At 47.3% G+C, this 25,112-nt stretch overlaps 1 protein-coding gene across 1 annotated transcript in view; it reads right to left on the bottom strand.

The window, feature by feature from the left end:
- The window catches only part of PRDM16 (PR/SET domain 16), a 174,535-nt gene that overhangs the window by 58,574 nt on the left and 90,849 nt on the right, over nucleotides 1-25,112 (bottom strand). The window contains exon 3 of the mRNA XM_072354244.1: nucleotides 15,472-15,522. Coding sequence (XP_072210345.1) covers nucleotides 15,472-15,522 — 51 coding nt within the window. The remainder of the gene's footprint in view (nucleotides 1-15,471; nucleotides 15,523-25,112) is intronic.

Raw genomic sequence — 25,112 nt, 5'->3', positions numbered from 1 at the left:
CACTCAGCGGTGCATTCTGACGTGGTAAGGATGATGCCTCTGAAAAAGATGGGCAAAATCTGGAGTTGTTTTAGCAGGTGAGCCCAGAAAGCGGGGATGAATGAAACCCAGGTTCTCCTGCACCACACAGCAGTGTCTCCCTGTCTTCCTTCCGAACTCCCTCATCCTGATGCTCTATGAGATAAGTCTGCTACCCGCTGAGCCTGCTTCACTCATTTATCACCCCGCAGAGAGCACGAAAACTGGCAGACGTGCTGCCAGCTCCCCCTATCATACCATCAGCAGTGTAACTGCTCAGCAGACCCACAGCATCTTGTTTCTGTCTGCAGCACTCCACGCCTGCCTCACAAAACATAACCACATTTCCAGAGCTCCTTCAGCATTCCCCAGAGTGCTGTCACAGCACCCAGGGAACGTGAGCGAGGGCTCCCACCTTGTAGGGAACGCTGAGAGGCAATGGGAACAGGTCCGGGTTTGGGGAATTGGTCGGGTAAGGTTGAAGCAGGACACAAAGTTGGCCTCACTTTGTTATTTTGATTCCCTTAAGCAATGACAGGCTCTCTTTCCGAGTTACAGCTCCGAGTGCCCAGGCTCATCCTCTTTTACCCTTGGTTTCAGTTCTGCTCTCTCTGGTGATGGAAAACCAAATCTCTGCTGCTGTGGACGGTCTCTGCTGTTATCGCAGCGCAGCAGCACCGTCAGCTGTCTCCTGCAATTGTTCCTGCTGCAGCCAGGCTGCTTTTTTTTGGGGGGGGGGCTTCGGGGGCGGTTTGTTTTATAATTTATAGCAAAAAATAAGAATGATTTCTTCCATGAGAAACCATTCTCTCCTGACGCGGAGCTCTCATTTCGCTGCATTAAAGCAGCCGAGGAAATGCTGTTCGCTGCACAGGAGGTGGGTGGGCAGCACATTTCAACACACGACTTGTATTATTTTTTTCCTCAGCACCTTCCCTACGCCGCATATCAACCCTCCGCTTCCTAATGACGATAAGCAACGCTCATTTGCTCGCAGTTGCTGGGAGCTCCGACCCACGGCTTCCCCATCTCCCACCCCCGGTGAGGGCCGGGCGCTGCCGGTTCCCTTTCCTTTCCCCCTCTCGGTGCTGATCCCCTGCCCGGCCCCGCTGCGCTCACACAGAGCCCTCCAATGTTCCGGGGCCGTGCGGTGGGAGCCCGGGGCAGAGCAGCTGCCCGCTGTGAGCCAACCCCGCTCCTGCCGCGACCGCAGCCGCGCCGAACACTGCCGGCCCTTATCCTGCAGCGCCCGTGACCTCCTGCCATCTGAACGTCGCGTTCTTCCCCTCTGCTTTGATCCGACCACATTTACCCCCCTCCCAAAAACTGCCTCTCGGGGGCCTTGACCTCAGACTGCGTCAGTATCGCGGAACGATGTTTTCTTTGCTTTCCTGTCCCGTGTAACGATGGGAGATTGGCTGCTGTCCTTTCTGCTTCACAAGCAGCACACGTGCACACGCTGGGGCTGCGGGACCTGCACCATGCCAGGGTTTGCTGCACGAAGCCCAGACGCAAGCAGAAGCAGGTCAGGGCTCAAAGCCACGTGGCTGAGGACTTGCCAACCAGCAGCCATCCCCACCAACAAGGTACGAATCCCAGCAAAGTCAGGAGCCTGACTTGAAGAGAAGAAAACCCAACCTGTATTTTTAATTCACAAACCCTTGGGCGTTCATTAATGGAAGCACAGTGGCTTGCTGGTCTTTATGCTGTTCTCTTATGGCCATTTGTGTTTGGACAGATGTGGAAGAGCCAAGAAAGCCGACAGCACCCCTGGCTCCCTTCTGTGAGGGATCCATAGCTCAGCAGCCTGAGCTGACCGTGTTGGTGCTCCACTGCTCCCAGTGCTGCTCTGGGGTTAAAGGCTGATCTTACACCATTCACACCCCAATTTCTGAAGGCATTCTGAGTGTACCTGAGCCCTGTTGGAAGCTTCAGCTGTCCATGCCATGCAACAAGAATGCTGCACAACATTAGTGCTTAAATACCAAACGTTCCCATTCATCCATACCTGGGCAGTGCCTTATTGCAAGGGCTCTTTACAACCACAACGGTGCTTTCCCATTCACAGCTGAGCATGCAAAGCCGCAGCAGAACCCATGAATCTCACAGGGTTCTTGTAATGGCTTTAAGCCTTTCACTGTGGGGCCGTTTACGGCGCAGCTGCGTTTGCTTCGCAGATTTGTTTTAATGCTGTTGGTGTTATTCAGAGAGATATTAAATTCAAACAGCTTTATGGTCGCTAATAAACATCTATTACCATTTCAGACACCCCCATCTAACAGCCTCATACAGGTGCTCTCTCGGAACTATGCAGATTTGATTGATTAGGCCACGGTGCTTTATTTTACACTTCAGCGGTCACTAAATCTATGATGGAGATTAAAAATTGCACTTTGTGCAATGGGGGAATAACTTCCACGCTCAGCCTGGAAAACAAAAGCACTTCTCCAAAACCACCTGGGAAAGATACGGTGTGCTGAGGGCAGGTGGAAGGGAGCAAAGTCGTGTAACGCCGCCTGCGTGCAGCTCACAAGATGGATTTCTCCCCCTAATGTGCATCACACACACTGTCAAGCCAATGGTGCTCAGAAAGCAAGATGTATGGAAGGGAAACCCTCTGAGACGCATGCACTGCTAAAGCAGGAGTGACACCGCGCAGCAGCCACAGGTCCTGAGCCGTCCTGCAAGGTGCGTGACCTTCAGACACATTGAAACTTAGGGGGAACACAAAGGGAAGAAGAGATCCTTCCAGCTGTCTTTAGGACTCTGAATATGGAGCTGCTGACCGACTGCAACAGGTCCAAGGGCAGGAGGTGCAGCAGGACCGCATCAGCTCCCAGCCCTGCCAGTGCCCGCTGTGCTGGGACAGCCCCACTTAGCAGGGAGCTCTGTGGGCTCAGGGTGTGACATCTGCAGCACCAGCAGTGATTCCAGCACAGCCCCATGTGTTTGCCCGTGCTCCCCGGCCGCCTGCTTGCTGAGCAGGGTGATAAATGGCCGGTTTGTAATGCTGTCATGCCAATTTCGTCCTATGGGAAATGTGTCTCTCTCTCAAAACAGCTTATTACCAACCTGTGGCTGAGGCAATGATCAATCAAACTGATCAGATATGGCAAACATGGTAACTGATATAAAGAAGAGTTCTTACTACACGGCTTGAGGTTAACGTGACAAATGATGGAGTGAGAAGGAATAACTTACAGGGAAAACGCAGCCCATTAAATGCTGAACTTAAAGCAGCTTTGGGAAGCAGAGTTAACACCAGTTCCTCTTTATGTGCACTCGTATTCCCTCTCTGTCCCAGTAACCCTGAGCATGTTCCTTCGCAAGCAACCTGCATAACCCACAAGGAATGGGTTTTAAACACAGGCTTTGATTGTAAAAAGAAACTTAAGCATCTGTGCACATCTTTAGCGCTCAGATACAACGATAACCACACTGTCGGGGCTCTCCTACTGACAGACCAATGTGTCAGAATCCCAATTAAACAAAAGGGAGCACGAAACACCAAGGTCTGCCCCAATCTTGCATATGCCAAGCCTCACGTCGTGTAAAAAAAGGAGCACAGCTCCCTTGAGGCAACACTGACACCTTCATGTGCATGTAAAGAGCAGCACAAAGGTACCACAGCATCGCTTTCCGTGGTTATTATACAATAAATAGCCCTTACTTATATCGATGAGATCTCAAAGTACCGCAGATGAGCGCAGCCCGGTCCCTGCTCAGCCCTTGGAAGTGCTGCAGCGGCCGCTCAGCCCCTGGCAAACACCTGATGTTATTCACTTGACTGAGCATGTGAGAACGAGGACTTATTTGTGAGCAAAATTAATGAGGAAAGAGAGTCTTCAATGAGACAATAATTTATGGCTTCCACCGCGGCTGGCAAGTAGAGGGAAATGCATCCGACTGCTCCTCGTGCTGAAGGAGAACGACAGGGAAAAGGTGGGGATTTATCCTCAGAAATACTGACTGTTATTTCAACATCAGGCATTTCAGCTTAGGAAGCCCTTCCAAAATCGGAGGAAGGTTGCGATCAATGGGTTCTCTGCCCCCTCCTGCTCTTCCATTTAACGCCAGAGAAACACAATCCTACTCCACAGCCGCGTGCCAGAGACTGGATGATGCAAACAACTCACAGCGCATTTAATTTTATCTTATATATATATATGTGTGTGTGTGTGTGTGTGCGTATGTACAGTGTAAATTGGGAGGCATCCACACCTGCTCAGGGCTGTGTGTTCAGCATCATCCATCCGTGCTTCACGCAGAAGCGATGGCTGCAAATACGTATCTTTCTTGAATCTCAGCTCTGCAATCTGGCCCTAAACACCAACTCTGTGCTTTTCAGAGACGGAAAACTGCAAACAGAAAAGCCAGAAATGCACCAGACAATAAAACCACGGATAATGGCTACCAAAGTCGGTTCTTCTCCCCCCTCCTTTTTTAAGATAGGTTTTAGACTCTATAATAATCACGCAGCTAAGATACAAGGTCTCTTGTTGGCAATAACCTACATGACATGACTTAGAAGGCAGGTGTTACTGTAATTAGCTATTGTTTGACTATCAAAAGTCAGAGCTGATTAAAGCCACTAAGTACAAGTGCACTATTTTATTTCAAAGAATATTATGAACTGCATGCTGGGACTCTTTCACTGCGGACCTACCTTCCGGAGTCTGCTAAGAGCCCATGCCAGCAGTAATCAAAACTAAAATCTGCATAAACCTTCGGGGTTTTAATTCAAGCAGAGCCCTTTCATTAGAAATATGTTACTTTATGAAATCTGGTCGCCAGCAAGGGGAGAAAAATGTGACTTCTTAAGAAAAGTGAATGGCATCTCTTTAGTGATTAACCCAAGATTAATGGAGGCTCCTACTGCTAGGCCTAAGTCCATTTTATTGCTAATTCATTTAGGTACTATTTCAGATGTACTTGATGAAAGTCACCTGCTAAGAAGTCATGTTTTGGCAAGCGAGGATAGCCATTATGGTCAAATCCCAAATAGAATTTTTATTAAAGAAGCTTTGAAAAGTGTCTTGCGCGAGTCTTTCAGAGACATACTATTTAATGTACTCAATTAGTTAAAAATTTGGGGCCCGAGTCACTAATCAGACATTCATAAAGCTTTTATTTTGCTGTCTGCTTGCATCTGTAATGTTCCAGGTAGGACGAGCGCCGCGTGGGGACGGCTGAGCTCAGACAAAAGAGGGATGCTGGGGCTCAGGGGCTGCGCTGAGCATGCTTTGTTCTGCAGCACCAGGAGCCATGCGGGCTGCCTGTCCTCAGCACCACACGAGGGCATGGCACGGGGTCTGCGCTCCTGGCACAGCTCACACTTTTGCTTCACACTTTTCTGCACTTTGTTCTTTCGTGAATCAGTTTCCAAGGGATCTCCTGGTGTGAGAGAGCAGCAGCGGCTCCGCGGTGAGCAATACCTGCACAAGGAGCATCCCGCACCTCTGTGCCCATCCCAATGCTCCTGCAGCTGTCACAGGAGCAGGGGGGTCCCAGCCAGCCCAGCATGGAGAAGGGAAGACAAACACATTGATACCTGTCACATTACAGAGCTGACGGTGTCTTATAGAAGGGGCAGTCTGCAGTAAGATTCCTTCTGCCTCCCTAAGCATAGGTTGCTTCCAAACAGAAAAATCTGGTTCTTTAACATTAATTTTTTATAACAACCAGTAGAGTCTTTAAAATAGTTACTGAAATTACTCATAGAACGTCAGAATCGGGAAGGCGGAACCATAAGGTGGTTAGAATCAGGGAGAGCAACCGAGGCAGCAGAGAGCACAGGGTTGCCCCACACCAACACAAAGCTCAGATCACCTAAGAAGGTCAGCACGTGTTCTAGGGCAGGACTCGTCCCAGCAGAGATCTCAGCGTGGACTTGTAAAACATGGCTGAAGGGAACGTGTCACCACCAGAGCCGCCTACGTGATAACCAAGTTAACCTAATCTGTTCCTCTTGTGTGCCGGGGCACTCACACATGCAAATCTTGTCTTGTTCAACTGTGTTTGTTCACCTCCATAGTCCTTCGGTGATTCAAATCTGTGTCTTACTATCCTATAATACCCTTGTCTAACAGTTCCTTTTAAATGCATGTGTTAATTATCTTGCCACTGCTGTAATTTCTCCCTGTAGTCCATTAATTAAGAGGTCACAATCTAAGAGCATGTTTACCCAATAAGCTTTCTTTTTTAATTATCCTAATTGCTTGGATACTGACAAAGACTCCATCCCTCCCCTTTCTCTGAGTGGATTAGAAAACGACATTTCAAAGCCCCACACAATGATGGGCTTGTTGAGCACACATATATATGTTTTTATAACGCCGCAATCTTCCAGCGTCAAAGGTCAACAAGGCACAAGGCACCATCCTTGTCTGGCTGTACAGAGATACAAATTGCTCTTCGTTAATTCATCTTGTTGTGTACAATGTTATATTGGCCGGGAAAAATATAAGCAAAACGTTCATATGTTTTCAGCTGTAGCAATAGGAGCAGAAAGGTGTGCACTCCTTGTTCTGCTCCTATGCAATGTTACAGAATGCATCCCTGCCTGCACCTTGTGGATAAAAAGAGGCGGAGAGCAGGGAAAGAAAGGGAAGAGAAGAAGAAAGAGGAAAAGAAAGAGGAAAAGAGAGAAGGAAGGAAGGAAGGAAGGAAGGAAGGAAGGAAGGAAGGAAGGAAGGAAGGAAGGAAGGAAGGAAGGAAGGAAGGAAGGAAGGAAGGAAGGAAGGAAGGAAGGAAGGAAGGAAGGAAGGAAGGAAGGAAGGAAGGAAGGAAGGAAGGGAAGAAAAAGAAGTGCAGGCACTGAGCTTTTACTGTATTTTAAATCAGTTACTATTCCACCCACCAAAGTGTTGCCTTCCCATAGGTCTACTGAAATTACACATCTTGGGGAGCTGCTCCAAACGCTCTTCTTACTGACCTGGCAAAATTCAGCAGATAACATCTCAGCCACTGAAAAAACATAAAACCTTCCTCTTGTGAAGCTTTTGAAAGGTAAAAAATGTCGCTGTTTGAATTCCAGATGGGATCTGAACACCACAATTAGTTGAGGTTATGTCCAAAAAAAATCCCTGCTCTGTCAGAATGTGAAACAACATTTGATACATCAACCAAAGTCCATTTTTTGGTTTTAATAAAGCAAACGTCTCACTCAGACCAGTCATCTCAGGAACTGCATAACAGAAGTATAATTACTTAGAAATTGCTTAGGTACGCGTGATTGATGCACGGTAAATAGATGTTTCCAGCACTTATTGTTTCTCCCTGATGGATTAGGAAGAGTTGTTTAACAGCTCATTTGCCCAGTCCTCCTGGTGTTCCTCGGGTCTGGCTGTGCCAGTCAGCACCAGCAGCTCCGGGTAGTTTAAGTCTCTTTAATAAAGATTAAGATGTCAGAGGTCCTGCATTGCTCAAAATCCCAATTTTATTAACTTCTCATTATCAGCTGAAATATGAAGTGCATTTCTTTTCATCTACACTAAGGCACTTTCTCAAGGGAAAGGGCAGATATTTAATATAGGCTGGTGGTGGCCGAGGTGGGTCCGTCCCAGACTTGCTGGATACTGATGAACCCTTCTGTACACGATGGGTTTGAGGAAGACAACAGAGCAGCAGTGCAAGGACTGCACGGCACTCATTACAGGAGATCACAGCAGCATCCAAAGTCCATTCTCTGACCAGAAGCACAGATAAGTTCTAATGCCACCAACGTGAACTTAGGCAGCAACTGATAACATTAATTTGCTGAAGGCAGCAACAACCCTCTGTATCCAAATAGCATCACTTTTCCAAGACTGGTTTTCCATCTCGTGCATCGTGGCTCATGCCCAACCCAGAGCTCAGTGCTGTGAGCACCACGCCATCCCTGCAGACCTTTGCTATTCCTGCTGCTCCATGCTCAGAGACCCAAAGCACAACGCAGTGGCTGCGTGGAATTGTTACAGCAGAATCACTGCTTCCCATTTGCTTCCCTTTCGTTCCCATCAGACTCTACGCCCACTTTGCTGAGTGCCAAAGGCAGCAGCTCTGCAGGAAGTGCTGCTCCTTTCGCCTTCGCCTCTGTGATAAAACAGGTCAACGCAGCAGAGAAAGGAATCGCCCCATCAGTATTTAGGAAGGAGAAATACATATGCCATAAGCTGTCTATTTCAAAGGTATGTATGTACAAAAGGCATGATAAGTGGGTGCTGAATAGTTAGGAGTGGCAATTATCAGTTACACATATCATTATGGTCTCTCAACTTTTCAATAGCGCAGAGTTCCTAATACCATGTTTACTGGATCAGGTAAAAGGGGACTCTTAATGCTGTGCAAATATGACTTACCAAAGGACTTTGCTTTCTCACCTATTCTTGCGCTTTTCAAATCAACATTATTAATTGGCCGGCTTATCAGTAAGTGCTGTCTGGCAGCTAAAGGATGTTTCCACCCATTGCAATGATACATAGAAACTCAGCAATGTCAGCCTCAAGGACAAAGAACTTCCATGTTGAAACAACAACAAAAAAAGAGATGTTGATACATTAAGCCTTCCCAACAGCAGTGCAATACATTTCAGCCTTAATTTGCCACCCCCAATTGCACCCGTTGTTCCACATTCTATCATCCCTGTTTTCCCTCCTCATTATATTAGGTTAGAAGCTCGGCTTGCAGTTACAAATACAAAGGCTTGATAGGATCTTAGGAGATCACCTACAGCCCTTCCAACCAACTTCTCCTCACCTGCCAGCAATCCTGAGCACCAAACCCATTAGGGGGAATTAATTTCTTTAGATGTCATGTGTAAGGATTTCATCTATGTTGAACAGACCAAAGGGGTTCAGATGGATCGCAGAGATGCATCCGAACTCCTGAGCCAGCATCCTGTCCCATCCCATCCCTTCCCCTCCCTGGTACTGTCCAGGTGTTTCTTTTAGCTGCACACCTCTAACAGCCCTCCCACCTGACAGATATTCTCTTTAATAGCCACACAAAGTGATTATCAGAACGCTGCAGGATCACAGAGTACAAAACAGAACCACCTGGCTTCCGCAACGCATGCAACCCACGTCATCAACCTCGACCCCAAATTTCACTCTGGAGAAGAGACCTGTCCCACTCAGTGCAATCTCTGCTCACAGCACTGATGCGTTACTGCATCATTACAGTTGCAGCCTGAGCAGAGCGTGCTGCTGCAGTGCAATCGCTGCCTCATGCAATTCCTGCAGGAGCAACCTGCACGATTCCTGCCCCAACACCTCATGCAATTCCTGCACAAACATCTCATGCAGCTCCAGCACAACCCCTGTGTGCAGAGCAGCAGCAGCACGGCAGAGCTGGGGCTTTTCCCCCCGCATCCAGCGTGCAGCTCTGAAATCCCAGAGGCCATCATTCCAAAATTTGTGATGTTTTGTCTACTCTGGTGATTTAAGGTTTGTCAGAAAATGTCAGAAAGGCCACGAGGCCAAGGGCTTCCTGATGACTGAGGATTTTCTTTCACATGACCTTCCTGAGGTTGATTTTGGGCTCCAGACAGTGCTGCCTTCAGCTCTGACAGGGGCCGGCTGGCAGCAGATTCATGGAGCTCTCTGGGGCATTCTGGCATTTCGGAGCAGAGCTGTAATGCCTCCTAATCATCCCAAATATTACTGCCCCAGTAATCGCCTTACAGGGGCACATCAATGCCCGCCTTTCATTTGGCATTCACTTCATTAGCAAAATGGGAGCGTGTGCTCGATGGTATGCAAACAATTAAACACGTAGCTTGATTTAAATGAATTTAAATGTACGTGGAGCAGTGACATTTCCTACGGGTTACTGCAGGCGTTTCCAAATGGGGAATCACAGAACTCTATCTGTACAGCAGCGGGTTTGGAACTGGATGATCTTTAGGGTCCCTTCTAACCTAAGCCATTCGGTGGCTCTATACACACAGAAGTGTTAAACCATCGGTGTGTGCCTGGGAATGTGAGCAGGCAAAAAAGCCAGCAGAGTTTGCTCACACGGACACATGGGTTCTGCATTGCTGCGGAGCTCTGTGCACCACCAAACGTGTGCAGGGCATTGAGGGTGGGGGGTTCTGTTAGTGCCCAGAACGGGGTGATGGCACAGCAGTGAGCTAATGAGTTCGTTGTGCTTTAATTAGGGAGGATGCATCAGAACCCTGGCAGTTCTTCACATTCCTGCTGGCGTTGAGTGCTGCCTTCCTGCAGGAGGAACAACACATGAAGCCACAAAACACCGCTGGGTGTGTGCTGGAGGTGGGTTGGGAAAGGCAAGGTGACCTCAGGGGTCTGCGTGTGCTGCAGCTACAGGGATGCTTTGGGCTTAATAAGATGCTCTGTTCAGCAGAGATGCGCAACAGCCAGATCAGTGTGCAAACAGCTCGCTCAGATGGGGTGCACGGGGCTGCAGCTCACTTGGATGCTCCAAAAGCCATGAGAGCAAACCTGACCCCGCAGCATCCCCAGCCCCATCTCAATTTTGGGCACAGCTCCCGGACTCCTTTACGGACCCCTCGTTCCTACACACCCCTCTCAGGCCCAAAGAAATGTACTGCAGAAATGAAACGTGCAACGCTATTCCTGCCACACCATTTATCCATCGGTTTCTTTGCCGACTTCCCCCTGCCCTCCTCACACCTTTTTTCACTTTACATGCTTGGTTTCAGCAAAATCAAGGATGCAAACTTCTTAGAAGTACTTAGTTTCCATGGAAACCTAAGCTGACCGCAACATTATTGTTCTCAAGAGGGAACTGACTTTACTATATGTTCATTCACTGAATTAATGGACTCCTGGTTCTTTTATTAGCAGCTCGCTGACAATGGAAAGAGAGAAATGTTATAAAAAAGACTCTCAGACACTGTCCACTCTTTTGTCCTGGGCTTACTGGAATGACGCAAACCCATTCAGGGAAAGATTATAAAAATCAACTCAAAGCTGCCTCTGTTTGTGGCGGCTAAACATGCCCTTATTTCATAGAGATACAGCGCACAGAGCAGCAGCTCGGGGCTCGTGGGGAGATGGCAGCTGCAGCCACGCTACGGCTGCATGGGATGCTTGCAGGGAACAGCTCTGGCCTCAGCATCCAGGGAAGGCATAGCTGCCTGGTTCTGAGCTGAGCTGAGCGCACAGAGCACGTGCTATTTTCAAACATCCCGGTGCTATTTTCAAACATCCCAGTGCTATTTTCAAACCTCACGGTGCTATTTTCAAACTTCCCAGCGCCATTTTCAAACCTCCCAGCGCCATTTTCAAAGCACCGGTTCTTGCTAAGTGTGTGGGGCTGTTCTGGGTTCAGTTCTTCAGCTTTTTGGGTTCGATTCTTTGATGTTTTAGGTTCAACCCTTCGGCGTACGCATTTGAAAGACGCAAAAATAGCCAACTTTAGATTTTTACGCCAGTTCCGCTCACAGCCTGAGACCGTCTTTTATTACACACAGTGAATGTGTAACGCTGAGTAAGTGCTAAATAAACACAGATAGGCACAGTTTTGTGCAAAGTGCTGCAAAATCAGGACCTTCAGCAGCTCCAGCAGCAATCTGGAGGCCAATGTCTGTGTGTGATTCTGTGACAGGCTGCGCTGAGCCCCGGGGCGCTTGGCCCGCTCGTAATTGCTGCACAAAAGACAGTGAACAGTTCCCTTGCTCTTCCCTAACTACCTTCCTGACTGCTTATTGAAGTCTGATTTCTGACTCCTCTGGGTCATCATTCATCAGCCCTGCGGATCCCGGCGGGACGGCCCAGCAGACCCCTCCATATCCCCGGCTGCCAGAGGCCATTTCTGACGGCTGTGATATAGAAAATGTCTTCACAGCGACCCGGTGGGACGAGTGATGGTTATAATACCCAAATAATCATTTTGCAAATTATCATAATTATCAATCAATCATCCTGCGTGAACAATGTGTTCCTGCGGTATCAGATGGTTCCTGTGACCTGTAGCACTCCGTGTACAATAATAAACCCGGCGAGATTTATGGACCTCTCCTCCTTGTTTCTGCAGTAACAAAACATGGGTGGTTTTTTTAAACCCTTGTTTTAGGAATAAAAGCTCCACCCGCCCCGTCCAGGTTTACAACCCCACGCTTTCTAGGAGGTCAAGATTTCCAATCTCACACCGTTTCGAACCGTCTTGTTATTTTTAAACCAAACCTCTGTGATTTGGGAAAAGCAGCGAAGGTACTGAATAAATGACTTTCACTTTATAACGTCGGCAGCATTATGTTACCCACTCGGAGTGTTTTGCAATGTAAGTATGAAGTCAGCCAGAGGGAAGAAATGGGTTTTGTCATCAGTTTGTGCTCCTTGTTTTTTTTTTCACAGTGCCTGATTGAATCCCACTCTTTTGAAGCCGATAGCATCTCCCGCTCCCCGCGCCATACATTCTTGTTAATGGATAAATTCAAGCTCTCGAGAAAGTCAAAGAATAAATTTAAAGCCTTTTGCCAAATGCCTATCCTATTGGATTTTGATAAGACGGCTATTGAGCTTTAATAATGTCTTCTATCCTTTTTCAGCTGGCCCTTAACATGTCTCTTTATTTGTCCCTAAAGCCTCTTCAGCGATGCCTTTTTATTACAAGTCTCTCAGCTTGCTCTCGAGGGAGACAGGGTCGACAAGAGTGATAGATAGATAACTCTATAGATTATCTCCCACAGATGTTTTCTCTCCAGTAGCCCCTCGGGCTATTCCCTTTAAGTAAACAGAAACTAAATGGAGAGCTGCAGGAGAAGTCCCTGCGTCCCCATCACAGCAGCCGGGGAGGGGGAACCGGCTCACCCCAACCCACACTCACAGCTGGAAACAGCAAAATGCACCCAAAGCTGAGCCTGGTAATGAGGCTGAATCTTTCCTCTCCTCCCTAGAGTGAAATCACAGCAACAGTGAGGAGAAGGGGAACAGAACCGTGCTCCAACACCCTGAATGCAGCAGAGGCGCAAGGGGAAATTCAGTCACATAACGTATGAGCTGCTCTCTAAGCAGAATAAAACTGCTCACACTGCTGGTACTTGCAGACAAAAACTGGGCCAGGAGCTCAGGCAGAGTTGTGCAAGTCAACCCAGCATCACCAAGCAAAGCAGGTAAAAGAAAAGCTGGGCAGATGCACACCGTGCTTTATTCTATGGCACAGCACATTCCAGGTCCTGCACAGAGGTCCTTAATGTTGCTAGAAATCTTAATTCCAGTGAGACAAACAGCAAACCACCACTGTAGGCTGTGCTGTTAGCTGCGCTGGCACAAACAGCACCAACACCAGCTGGAAAACGCTGGAAATGGTGAGTTTTGCTTTGCTCCCAGCCCCAAAGGCCTGCTTTACTGTGCAACAGAGCATTTTTCTCCCCATAGCCCTTGCTACGCCCCATTCTCAGCCCACAAACAGCAGTCAGTCCAGCGAGCGCTGGGATCACAGCTGCATCTTGGCTCCAGCTCCATCTCCTGCTCTGCACCCACTGCTCTGTGCTGTCTGCATCCCCTTCCCACCACCCACCTACCTCCGAGGGAGCAGGAATACACTTGAACTCACACATCCGCTACTGTGCCTTCATCAGGGATGTGGCAACTGAATGGTTCAGAGATGCTGGGAAGGGAAATCTCCTCCCAAAAGGTTTTGTGCCACCAGAGCAAAATGCTGCGTAGCCAGGAGTGCTATCAAAGCGTTCTGAGATACCTCCACAATTGTACAGAGTAGTTTTTCGTTCTTTGTTTTGCATTTTTTGCCCTGGTTGCAAAGCTGTCCGGCAGTAGTCTTGTCACAAGCCATAAAGTTTAGACTTGAACTCTTTACCTCTCCGCTTTGACCCTTTTTACCCCAGCTGTAAAGCCCTACTGCCCATCCTTCAATAAATTTATCACCTCATAAACTCCCACTAGAGCTTCTCTACACCGCATTTAGAGACAGCAGTGGAGGGGCAATGCTCCCCCCTTGTCAAATATCACAACTGTCCAGCTTCATACCTGCTGCCCAGGAACACAGTTAGGGACATGGCGTTGTTCAGGACCTGCAGGTTTTGCAACGTTCCTCTTTGGAATAACATAATGGAGCTTAAACACAAAAAGCCCGTATCCAAGACATACAGCTGCCAGTTCAATGTTTCCCTCTGCCCCCGTCCCATACAAAGCCCGCTCACTTTGGGGTAATGGAGATTCAGCAAAGAAGGGACGCACGATTCATTAGTGTTATTGTAATTAAAGACTGAGAAAGAACGACCAAGCAGTCCGGGCCATGGAGAAATTCCCCCCATGGTTGCGATGAGTGCATGCTGATAATAAGAACCTGCCACCTTGTCACCATGTCTGTCCATACAAAAGGATCCCACAGAGGCAGAGACAAACACCCAGTGAGTTATGGGGAGGAACAAGGTAAAAAGTTCAGCGGCGTTGCGATAGGGCTGCCGCGAGGTCATGGCGTGGTCACAGGACATCGCATGGAGAGAGCCTGAGACCCGAAAAGAAGAGCTTCTTTTTCTCAATCCACTGAGAACAGAACGGCCCAACAACGGCTGTGGGTCTCAGTACCTGCTGCCCAACTTGGGACATACTGACAGGCATTACATTCCACCGCGCTGTGTTCCCTTCTAACTCTCAGTATTGAAGATGGCCTAAAAGGGTGAATGGAAAAGGCAGTCGTTGCAGGTTCCCATTCAACACACTTCAGAAAACCAATATTTTATGGACACGGCTGCAAACAGCCAACGTAAGGTTGTCACATCTGAAAAGAATTATAGTTAATTCCACGTTTCAGCAAGGACACGTCGCCTCTATGGACATCCAATGGCCATAAGCAAACACAAGGTGCAACAAGCGCTGCCCCACAGACGGCCATGGAAAGAATCATCCTCACATTCCTGGGAACAACCCAGAGCCAAACGGAGGGCTGGCTACTGAAACATGGAGAGCTGAGCTGCCTCGCAGCCCCTGCGCAGAGATTTATACAGCTGGGCCATATTTGGAACACATTTTTCTCTGGTCACTATTAACAGTTTAAGCATCGCAACGTGATGAAAAGCACTGGTAATACATCATACTCCTTCAATGTTATCCTTTCATACGTCTGTTCCTATTCCCCGGGCCTTTCCGTAAGCCACATTTACATGGTGAAGCGACCTCTAAAAATTTAGCGCTTTTAACAAAAGGACCAACATTTTCTTTTACTGGAAAAGAGGTAAATGAGGTTTTATGATTTGGACTCGTCGCTGTTCATGTTGTAGCTGAATCAAGAAACACTTCACACCACTATTTTCCTTTTCATAAATGCTGGAATCACAAAAAGACAGAAGAATGTGCCAATCGAACCACAAGATGTAATCCAAAGGAGCAAGAGCAAATACTGGCAAAGTTGGAGGACAATCATTGCAATGCATGGCCCGGGTCAAAATTAAGAGCAGAAAGAAAGAAACTGGGTCTATTTTAAAGCCAGACAGTAATACAGATTGCATCAAATCGAGCCATATCCTACCTTTTTGATATTGCCCTCCTGGGAGGTCGCCTCGGGATCAGTCAGCATTTGCTGTGAGAAAACAAAAAACAAAATGGAAAAAAAAGGTTAAGTTGGATGGCAGCTAGGAACATTAGAAAATAATACAGATCATTATTATTATCATTACTATTATTATTACATAAGGGCCACAGCCCTCAGGTGCACACCCACTGCACTTGGTGGTTGAGAGGTTGGCACTGTGGCCATGTCCAGGTGAGATGGACTGAACTGACAGACTTCAGAAAGGCTGGCAAATGCCTCCAAGCTCAGCTGCAATAACAGCCCCGTGTTTGAAATAGTGGGAATCCTAAAGCATTCTGTGCTTTACAACAGCTCTAATAGATACTGAAGTTGTGGTTTGGAAAGCAGTTGAGAGCAAACAGGACCAAGAGGTGAATGGCGGAGCAATAAAATTCCATGTGCTGGTGCACTTGTGTGTGCAGTGGACAGGTTGGAATGTGGGACAGTGAATGGCACCCAATGAGGAGTGCAGATCAATGCACTGCGGGAAGTCTGGTGGCTAAGGAACACCCCCAGGTCCTGCTATGGGAGCTGGTGGCCATTGGAAGCCCTTTGAGAGCCATGGCAGAGCCCTGCCCACAGCTGAAGGACCCACAGCCACCAGACCAAGACACCTTGCTGTAATTATTATACACAAAACACCTTTAAACACAATTGGTTAATTACGTGTATTCAGAGTGTATAATCCAGCCGTTCAACATGCCCATAAATGTGGATGGGCGAAAAAAAACCAACACACTGAAATGAAGTGCAAATTGGGCTGTGGTGTAGTCCTGTATAAACAGGCTTAAGAGTCAGGAATTCCTGAGTCTGAATCTAAATGCCAACACAAGCTTCCTTTTGTTGGTTTGGATACATCTGTGCTCATGGGGCAAGTTACGGCTCTCAAAGCAAATTGTTTTTTTTCCCCTTTCGATTCAGAGAGCAGATCTCAAATTGTGAAATTCACAGAGAATAAAAAACTCTGCAAAAAAAAACCCTCCGGGCACATTCAGAACTGGTACTTCTGCAGCACAGCATCGCGGCTGCGCATCTAAATGCTCCTTAGTAATACGGCCAGGATGAGCACATTGGGACGAGGATGCTGCCCAGCCATCACCAGGTTCCAACAGCCTTCAGGAGCCCTCCTGGGTGGTTCGGGAGGAAAGTTCAAGCTCCTTGTTCTGCATTCCCAGTTTGGAATGAAGACTGTTTGAAAACAGAGGCTGCAAGGAGAGCTCCGCGGCAGCAGAACCTGGGGCACACAGCAGGACTGAGCGCTACCTCCTAATTAAACGAGAGAGAAAGTACCAGATGTGATGTTTATTAATAAGAATAACAAAAGATACTTTGAAAACCTACTCATTGGGTAATTTTAGCTCAGGCTGGACTTCATCTCATCCGAATGCCATAATCCCAAATAGAGCGCTTGACGTGTACAGTGGGCTGCAGCCTTACAGTTGATACAGACGTTCTGAAACGCACTCTGAATTTACTCCGTACCCTTTTTCTATCCATTGGTAATGCTGATTTTAGCCCAAAGCATGACGATGTGTCACTGCTGAAGGTGTAGCAGCAATGCTTGCTTGCATTCATTTCCTGGGCCCTGCGCATTGCTGGCAGGGGGATCCTGCCTGAGCTACACGAGGGAGGGATGTGCTATAATTGTTGCAAAGCCTCCTGAATGTATACTAAACATGTCAAGTAACACCATGTGATTCTTTTTGAAAAACAGTTTACAAGCTGGCATTCTCCAGCTGCAGTTAACCCTAATTTGATTACATTACCGAGACAGATCACAATGAGCTTATGTAAATAGTAACGTTATCCATTCATTCCGTGAGCTCAGATAAACTGTCATTTAAAAAATAAAAAATCAAATCAAATAAAGAACTTGAATAGGCACGGCCTGATGTATCCAGTCCTGCTCCACCACTGAGATCTGGGGGTTTTTAGCGGTATTTCCATGTCTGTACCGAGCTGGAAATACAAGAGGAAGCCCAATGGTAGCGCAAGGCTGGCATGTGGATAACAGCGCTTCTTGCAATAACTGGCTCTTCGCTGTCATCTGATCCCTTTGTGGGATGCATTGGCTCATTCAGCTCTAACACACCCATCCCGTACAGCATCATGCCCAACTGCCCGGCCTCAGTGAGCACCTTGCTAACATTCCCCTCTCCTGGAGTCCGAAGGCAGTTTTACAAACCTAAATAAGGAGACAGAGAGAAGCTGCAACGTGTGTTGTGTTGTTTGCTGCCACTGTTTGCCTGAGACACACAAACCACTGCTCACTGGACCATCAAATCCTGCAGCAAGGAGCTGACCTGCTCCACCCCAACAGCTCTGCTGACTGCAGATGCACAAGCAGAAAAGGGTCGCTTATTAATTAACAGTTCTCATAACGATCCAGTTGCCCATTTCAAAGTGAAACCAGAAAGCTGATTTGTGCACCAGAACGTGCACTGATGCTGTGCTGGGAGCAGAGCGAAGGACAGAAGGACCACACGAGCACTGTGTTACAGAAAATACACAAGGAAACCACAAAGACCCAACTCTGAATCGCCAGGAAGCAGATTTCCATTAGTTCCTTACCATCCCAGGAAGCACGTGGCCATTATTTGCTTACTGCCCTTTGGTTCCCAGCTGGGAGTGAAAGAATGAACCTGGACCTATGGAGCAAGAAGGATGAGCAAGGATTTCTGTGAGCTGCCCAGCTTTGCATTCAGGTGCTGCAGCAAAAACCCATTCCAGCACTCCCAATCTATCTTTCTTTTGCCATGTTTTAAAAACACAGAGACTTTAGAGTACTTTCTGGCCCCCAAATTGACAAAATCTTGTACGTTCTGTAGTAAATGAACTGGTGAAGCACTATTCACTTGAGGAAATTTTCAATATCCTGTCTTGGGAATTTGCAGTGAATGTGCCTGGAATTAAGAGGAAAGGGAGGAAAGCTCCGCTCGGAGAGGAAGAATTTCCTTTCCTGGCTGGTGAGCAAGGAGGATGAACAGCACGGCCCTGCCTGGCACGCAGTGAGCCACGGGCTGAAAGGAGGATAAAGAATAAACCAGGCATTCAGTGCTAAGGGCAACCCCAGCACAATTGGGAACACTGTGGAGCAGCCAAACTGTGGTTTGCGGACCAGTAACAGTCTGCAGAGCCCCGGTATGCGCCGCGCAGACCATTTTATAACCATTTATTTTTCAGCTGAAAGTCTGAACAAAAAGGTGGTCTCACATGGCATGGCAAACAGTATAACAGTGATCAAGGGTCCCAAACTCCTGGTGATTGGCTGCACCTCTGCACTTGCTCGTGTCGTGTGGGGCTGTGCAAAGGATCTGCTTTGTTTGCTGACTTCCAGGAGAACAAACTGCAGTGCACAGAGGTGAATCGTTACAGGTTATTCCAAAGGGTGTTCAGGGTTAGGGTTAGGGTTAGGGTTCCTGAGCTGCGCTTTGGAATCGGCTTCTGGGTGTCCCAAAAGGAGCAGGGCGATGCTGGGGGACTTAATGGTGAAAAGAGCCAATGCCAAACCTTAAGAATATGCACGAGAACAAAGTCTGCAAGTAAGAAAATAAGCATGCAGTTTACATACATGGTATCACACCGCTTTAGACATAACTCCCCCATGACATCGCCATCAAGTTCAACTGCAAATACCAGGAAGTTAAACAGAATCTAATGGAGAGCGTTTGTAATAACTTCAATAAGCTGAGGACTTGAGACTTTCAGCCAAGACAAATAAGAGAGGGTACTGATTAGTAAATGTCACCATTTCTCCTGCCAAGCACTCAGGGGCTGGTGATAGCAGAGCATTACATATAATCTCGCAGTCTTTAGGGGCTGTTTGATTTTATATTGCATTCTTATCAGGTTCTAAAAGTCCAGTGTTAATGAGCATGAGAAATGCACTTGATAGTTCGGCGGTTTTGCTGAAGGAGAATGTATTTCATTCATTACGTGTGCCTTGGATCCAAGCTAGGGATGCATTTCCCATTCAGAGCGTGCCACGTCTAACCCCCGTCTATTCTTCTCCATTTCAGCAACCAGGCATCACCTTTAATAACAGTCTATTTACACTATTTAAATAAAATGGCTTTTACCAGCTCCAGAGAATGAGATCTTTAAGAACTCCGGAGCAGAGACACACATTTATGTAACAAGCTGGAGCCCACTGCATTCCCCTTTTGCAATGCAGAATGACTCTTGAAAGACGAATAAGTACCAGGGATGGTAAATTACTGGGGAAAAAAATAACAAAAACGGCAACAAAACAAGCCTTGCTGTTTGGATTCTGAGTGACCCGCGAGGTGAAGGAAATAACAAACCCAGATAAACGTTGCTTTGAGAACCCCATTGTGTGGTGGTGATGACAGCGCTGGGTCCTCGGCCAGAGAGCTGCAGGATGGTCAAAGTCCCACCACAACCAAGCACTGCCTTTGGGGCTCCCTGCAGAGGATCTGTGCAGCTCCTCCTGGTCCCGAAGCCTGTGCACCCCAATGGATCCAGGTGCTCCAAGTGGGAGCAGCCTTCACCCATCCCATCCCCAGGAGCACAAACCAACTGGTCTTGTTTTCAGACTGACCTTAATTCTCCACGGCAATTATTTATTTTGTAGATAATTAACAAATCCCACCTCGAATGAGATTTCTCAATGAATGGTCTTTTGTCATTGCCTACTTCTCCAAACGCCGCCCAGAAAAAAGAAGATTGTAATGGAACACACGGCGGGAAGAAAAAAAAAAAGCTGAAATTAATATATTGATTTTCTTTTCAAAATACACTTACAAATATCATCGTGAGCTCCCTTTTCCTGGAGGGAAATTCCATTATAGAGACGAATTCTGACCAGATGAAAGGGGCACTTCTTTGCACGCCCAGCGAGCGCAGCCTGAGGACGAGGATGGATGCCCCCAGAGCTGAATGGTGGCTGTATTTTCTCTGTGTGTTCATCTTCCAAACTGGGAACACAACCAGCAGACTGAGAGCATACGAGAGTCATAACTGCCAAACAGTTTGTGTTTTCCCTCTGTCCATTGAGAGCAAAGGGAAGGTGAGGGGTCACCAACTCTGCCCCACTGAACTACGTAACACAATCACTTGAAGGATGGTGGAGCCATTTCTTACCTGAGCAAAAAGTCATCTTGAAGAGTGAAACGTAATGTTTTGGTTAACAGATAAAGTGTTGCTGTTTGCAGCCATGTAAGTGGATTGGATGGTTAGCTTGAGTCAGATACCATCCATCTCTTTTTTTGTTCCCGACCCTTTTTAGTTATAAAAATGACCTTGATATTGACAGAATAATATAAATGAACTTCCCCCGTACTTCCCGTATTGATAACCTGTTTGTTAAGATGATCACTAATAATCATAAGTAAATAAAGAGAGATCATACATCATCTGGTAATGGCAATACTGACGCGCACTTGATCTGACGTATGGGGACCTCTGGGCTTTGGCTGACGAGCTCATACTTCATATTAAATTGCAGCCTTTGTATCCAGGACACACAGTGACACATGCATCCATACAGGGCAGTGCACTCAAATGTCAATATCGAGTCATACCTGCTATGAGCAGGACATCTTACAAAGTGCTCTCAGATGGAAGACGTGCGTTGAAATGGATTCCATGCATACAGCACTGAGTCCCTAGAATAATCTGGCATCTGAACCCCAATCACTTCTCTCCCTTTGGGTGAGGTTTGCACAATGAACTGACCTTGGCAACTTCTTGCTGGGGCTGCACCCATTTCCAGTCCTGCTTCCACTGACCGACATCAATATTGAAGGGAGAAGAAGAAATGCCTCCTAATATCCAACCCGAACCTCCCCTGGTGCATTTTATCTCTTCTTAAAGAGGTACCAAGGCAGCACATTTCCTGCTCCAGCTCTCCAGCTGGCTCTGCCTTCTCCCATCGCCATGCCGAGTGGCACAGCCTGCAGGCTTACTTCAACATGGTGATTACACAGTTAGGCATTTGAGAAAGAACAGGGAGAAATGACCTCATTCCATTTTCTTCCTTACAGCCTAAAAAGACGCTGATAAGAATTATGAATTGTTTTGCCACATTCAAAGGGTATAGAACCAATGTTTCTTCCCAGGCTCTTATTCCGGCCTTGGTTCAAAAACCCAAGTCATGCCAAGCAGCTCACCCAAGTGCTCCAGCTACCTGCATGCAAGCCTGTCAAATCACAAGCACAAACATAACAGGCACACATTCCCTGTATGCAGAATTTGCCAGAAACCCAGCTCCACCAGCTGTCTCCCTATTTGAGCAGGAGGAAAGCCCTGCATTGGTGTGGTTACAGGCAATGCAGACTGCATGCGCCGTGTGCCACTGTTCTGCCATGTGCCCTCAAGTCCCACTGCCACCCCAATGCAGAAAGGGTGCTCATCCTGCATCCTCAACTTAGAAAGCGAACAGAAGAAGACAGAAAAGGCCACTTTGCCCTCCTTTATTCGCAAGTGATGTTAAGTAAATGATATTCTCCATTAAGAAAAGTCAATATGGAATTATTCTGTGCCCAACTTCAGACACTGGCACAATCCGTTTCTCCTTTAAAAAGCACACAATGTTGTTTTGATCTGAGTTGATAGGGGGTGCCAGGTGAGCTCCCTTTTAAGAGCTGGAGAAACAATTTCAGAGAGAACTGGATAATATTATGCTTGGAATGATAATATTGTGTTTGGAAAAGGTCAATATTTTATTTAATCAGCCAGACAGAGAGTGGGTGGCAATTTCAATGCAATTTCTTGAGACAGGAATTTAGGGAGTCCAAGCGGAAATCGGTTTCTGTTTTTTCCTTGGGCTGCTGATGTCTCCCACAGGTAGGAGTGCAGGGACTGTTGCTCAGAGCTGCCCTGCAGGGAATGCTGCATGCTTTGCTCTGCACCTCAGCCATGAGCTGAGGAACTTGCATTGCAGGGACTGACAAGGTAGAGATCCACAAGTGCAAGCTAAATAAATGCAACCTTCTCACAGCACGGCCCATTCCTCTGCTCTGCCCTGCAACCTACCGGTGCCAAAGCAGTATTTGTGGCTGGCTGGGTGGATGGCATCCTCCCACCTTTCTATGTCATGCTCTCTCTTCAATGTTACCCCAAACACTCAACCTGGGACCCACCTGCCCAGTGCCTCCATGCAGTGCTGGAGCAAATGGGATCAGCTCACACCACAACACCCACTTGGATGGCCAGTGCCCCCAAGCAGAAACAGAGTTTTATTCCCTCAGACAGCAGCAAGCCCTCATCGAGAGAAAACACTGATTAAAAGAGCCAACAAATAACTAGAGAAATGAGCTTATAAATACGGTGAGCACTTCATTTCTTGAGGTCAGAAAACCCGGCCATTATCTGTCTGCTCACATTTGCTTGATTAGAAATCTTCCCAAGCAAAAGACCTCGCAGCAACCACTGCACACGGGGCTGTGCCAGAGCACCTCCCCAGTCCTGGCTGCGAGGCTGGAGCTGCGGGCACAGCTGCTGGGCTGCGCTCAGAACATCCCAAAATCCCCACAGAAAACCTTCCTGGGGCCAATGAAAGCAGCACAGAGGTTCTAAAAACGCCCCTTGGTAATCTTGAGTCATTGTGGGTTCCAACAAAATTCACCTTTGCTGTGCACAGTAACCCCAGGTGCTCGCTAGCAGAATCAAAATGGGTTTTCCATTCGGCTCTTGGTGCAGAACACAACACTACAACAAGATACCAACAAGAAAACCCCACGCTTTTTTTTTGTCATTACACATTCCACTGGGGGAAGCCTTGGGAAATGCAGCTCTGCACGCTGATTGCAGGCAGCGTTTCATCTGGTGCCAAAAGGAATGCTGAGGTTAGGAGATGGCTCCCTCCATCATCTCAACACTGAGCCTTTCTGTTTATGTCTTACAAACTGCCACCGATAGCTCGTCGACAAAGAAACGTCCATAATGAATCCAGATGCTGGAAATCTCTTTTAAAACAATAAACATAATGACTTTTGGATCGGGACAAGCAGTGGAATAAAGCAGAGAACCAACAAGAGGACACACTGCATTACTCAATTATCTACTTTGCCGCAGCCAACGCTGTCAATTTGCCATAAATTTATAAGTCACAATTGTTTGCCCTCCCTCCCTAATTCAGACATTCACTCTGCTGGTTGGATGACAGTCACAATTACATGCACCAGCGATACCCGGGCTGACGTTCAGCCAGGACACCCCTCCAGCTGGATCCTGATTCCAAGAGACACACAACTGCACTCCCACCTACCAGCCAATGCTGTTCTGAGCGATGGTTCAGTTCTAAACCACACTGAGAGCCCTCAGAAACAAGCGAACTAACTGAAAAAGAGAAAAGGTTAGAAAAAAAATCTGCTTGGAGGATGCAGAGTAAGCGCACGATTCATGTTATGTTTCGGAATCACTTCTGTCCATGCAGCCTGCATCAGGTACTCTTGCACTTTCCCCCACCAGGGATGCACAGGTGAGCACAGGCAATAAAATACAGCCAGGAAAGGCACCAGCATGAGTTTCACTGCAAGGTATGGGTGGAAAACAGGTGACATTCCATAGGGTGAGCCTTGGCTGTGCAGAGCCGCCATCCTATGTGGCTTAAGAAGAACAAACGTGGTGCTTCTGCAACATCACAGGCCATAACCCTGGGATTCTGCTTACGTGCCTCTGAGCCATTTATATCTCAGTTTTTGTGCAATCTGGTTCAATTATCAATTTCACTGCTTTTTTTTCTTGCAGAATATTAAATCCCGTTCTTTGCATCATATAATTGCGTTCCATCACGGAACCGGTATCCATCATTGCCTGGCTGTCCCCTGGCCTCAAAGATAAACCATCCGTAGGGTAATAAATGTCAAACTATGATTATTGATGCTTTCAATTAAATTGATTATCTATTTGAGGTGCATAGCGTGGTGATTTATTGCTGTCTCTTTACGTTGCACTTGGCTCAACAGCCTCCCAGAAAGGTGAATATTTGGATTGTTTCCATAGATTTTCTATCTAATCTGGCTTTTAAAGGGCCCACAGCCACCACCCCAATGCTTGGCACCTCATTGAGGCTGGGATCTGCCACCTGTTTTGCTGCCTTCTGCAGAGCGAAGCGTGTCAATAGAAAATGAAAACTCAAGTTAAACTGTTAATGGAACAGCGGAATGCATCCTTGACTTGAGTTCCTCATTCAATAACATTTATTATTTGACAGACTGTGCTAAACAAAAAGCTCTGCTGATTGCCACACACCCCAACGGAGAGACGTGATGATGACCTTCGTTGCATCACTGCCGCTGTGTTACTATTAGTGCCAGCTAACAGAAGCAATAAGACCGAAAGGCATTTGCTCACCAATAATCAGCAGCAGCTGCTTTACAAGCAGTGCTTCTGTTGGCTGTGTCATGCTTAAGGTGACACGGGTTCGCCTTTATCTGCTCATTGAAGATACGCCCCAAGTGTAGGCAGCCTGGAGCTGACTTCCACTTTTTGTTGGTTCCAAGGAGCAAACCTGGCTCAGAACACCCCACCACCTCCCCAGTGAGTGGGGGATGCCATCAGACCCCTCCCAGTCAGCTTGCTCTGCTATCAAGAAAGCTCTGTCAAACATTCCCAGGCAGGTGGACTTAGAGAAA

The sequence above is a fragment of the Excalfactoria chinensis genome, chromosome 20, assembly GCF_039878825.1.
Source record: "Excalfactoria chinensis isolate bCotChi1 chromosome 20, bCotChi1.hap2, whole genome shotgun sequence".
Lineage (NCBI taxonomy): Eukaryota > Metazoa > Chordata > Aves > Galliformes > Phasianidae > Excalfactoria > Excalfactoria chinensis.
The sequence above is the reverse complement of the archived record's forward strand: the minus strand, read 5'-3'. Positions and strand labels throughout refer to the sequence as shown.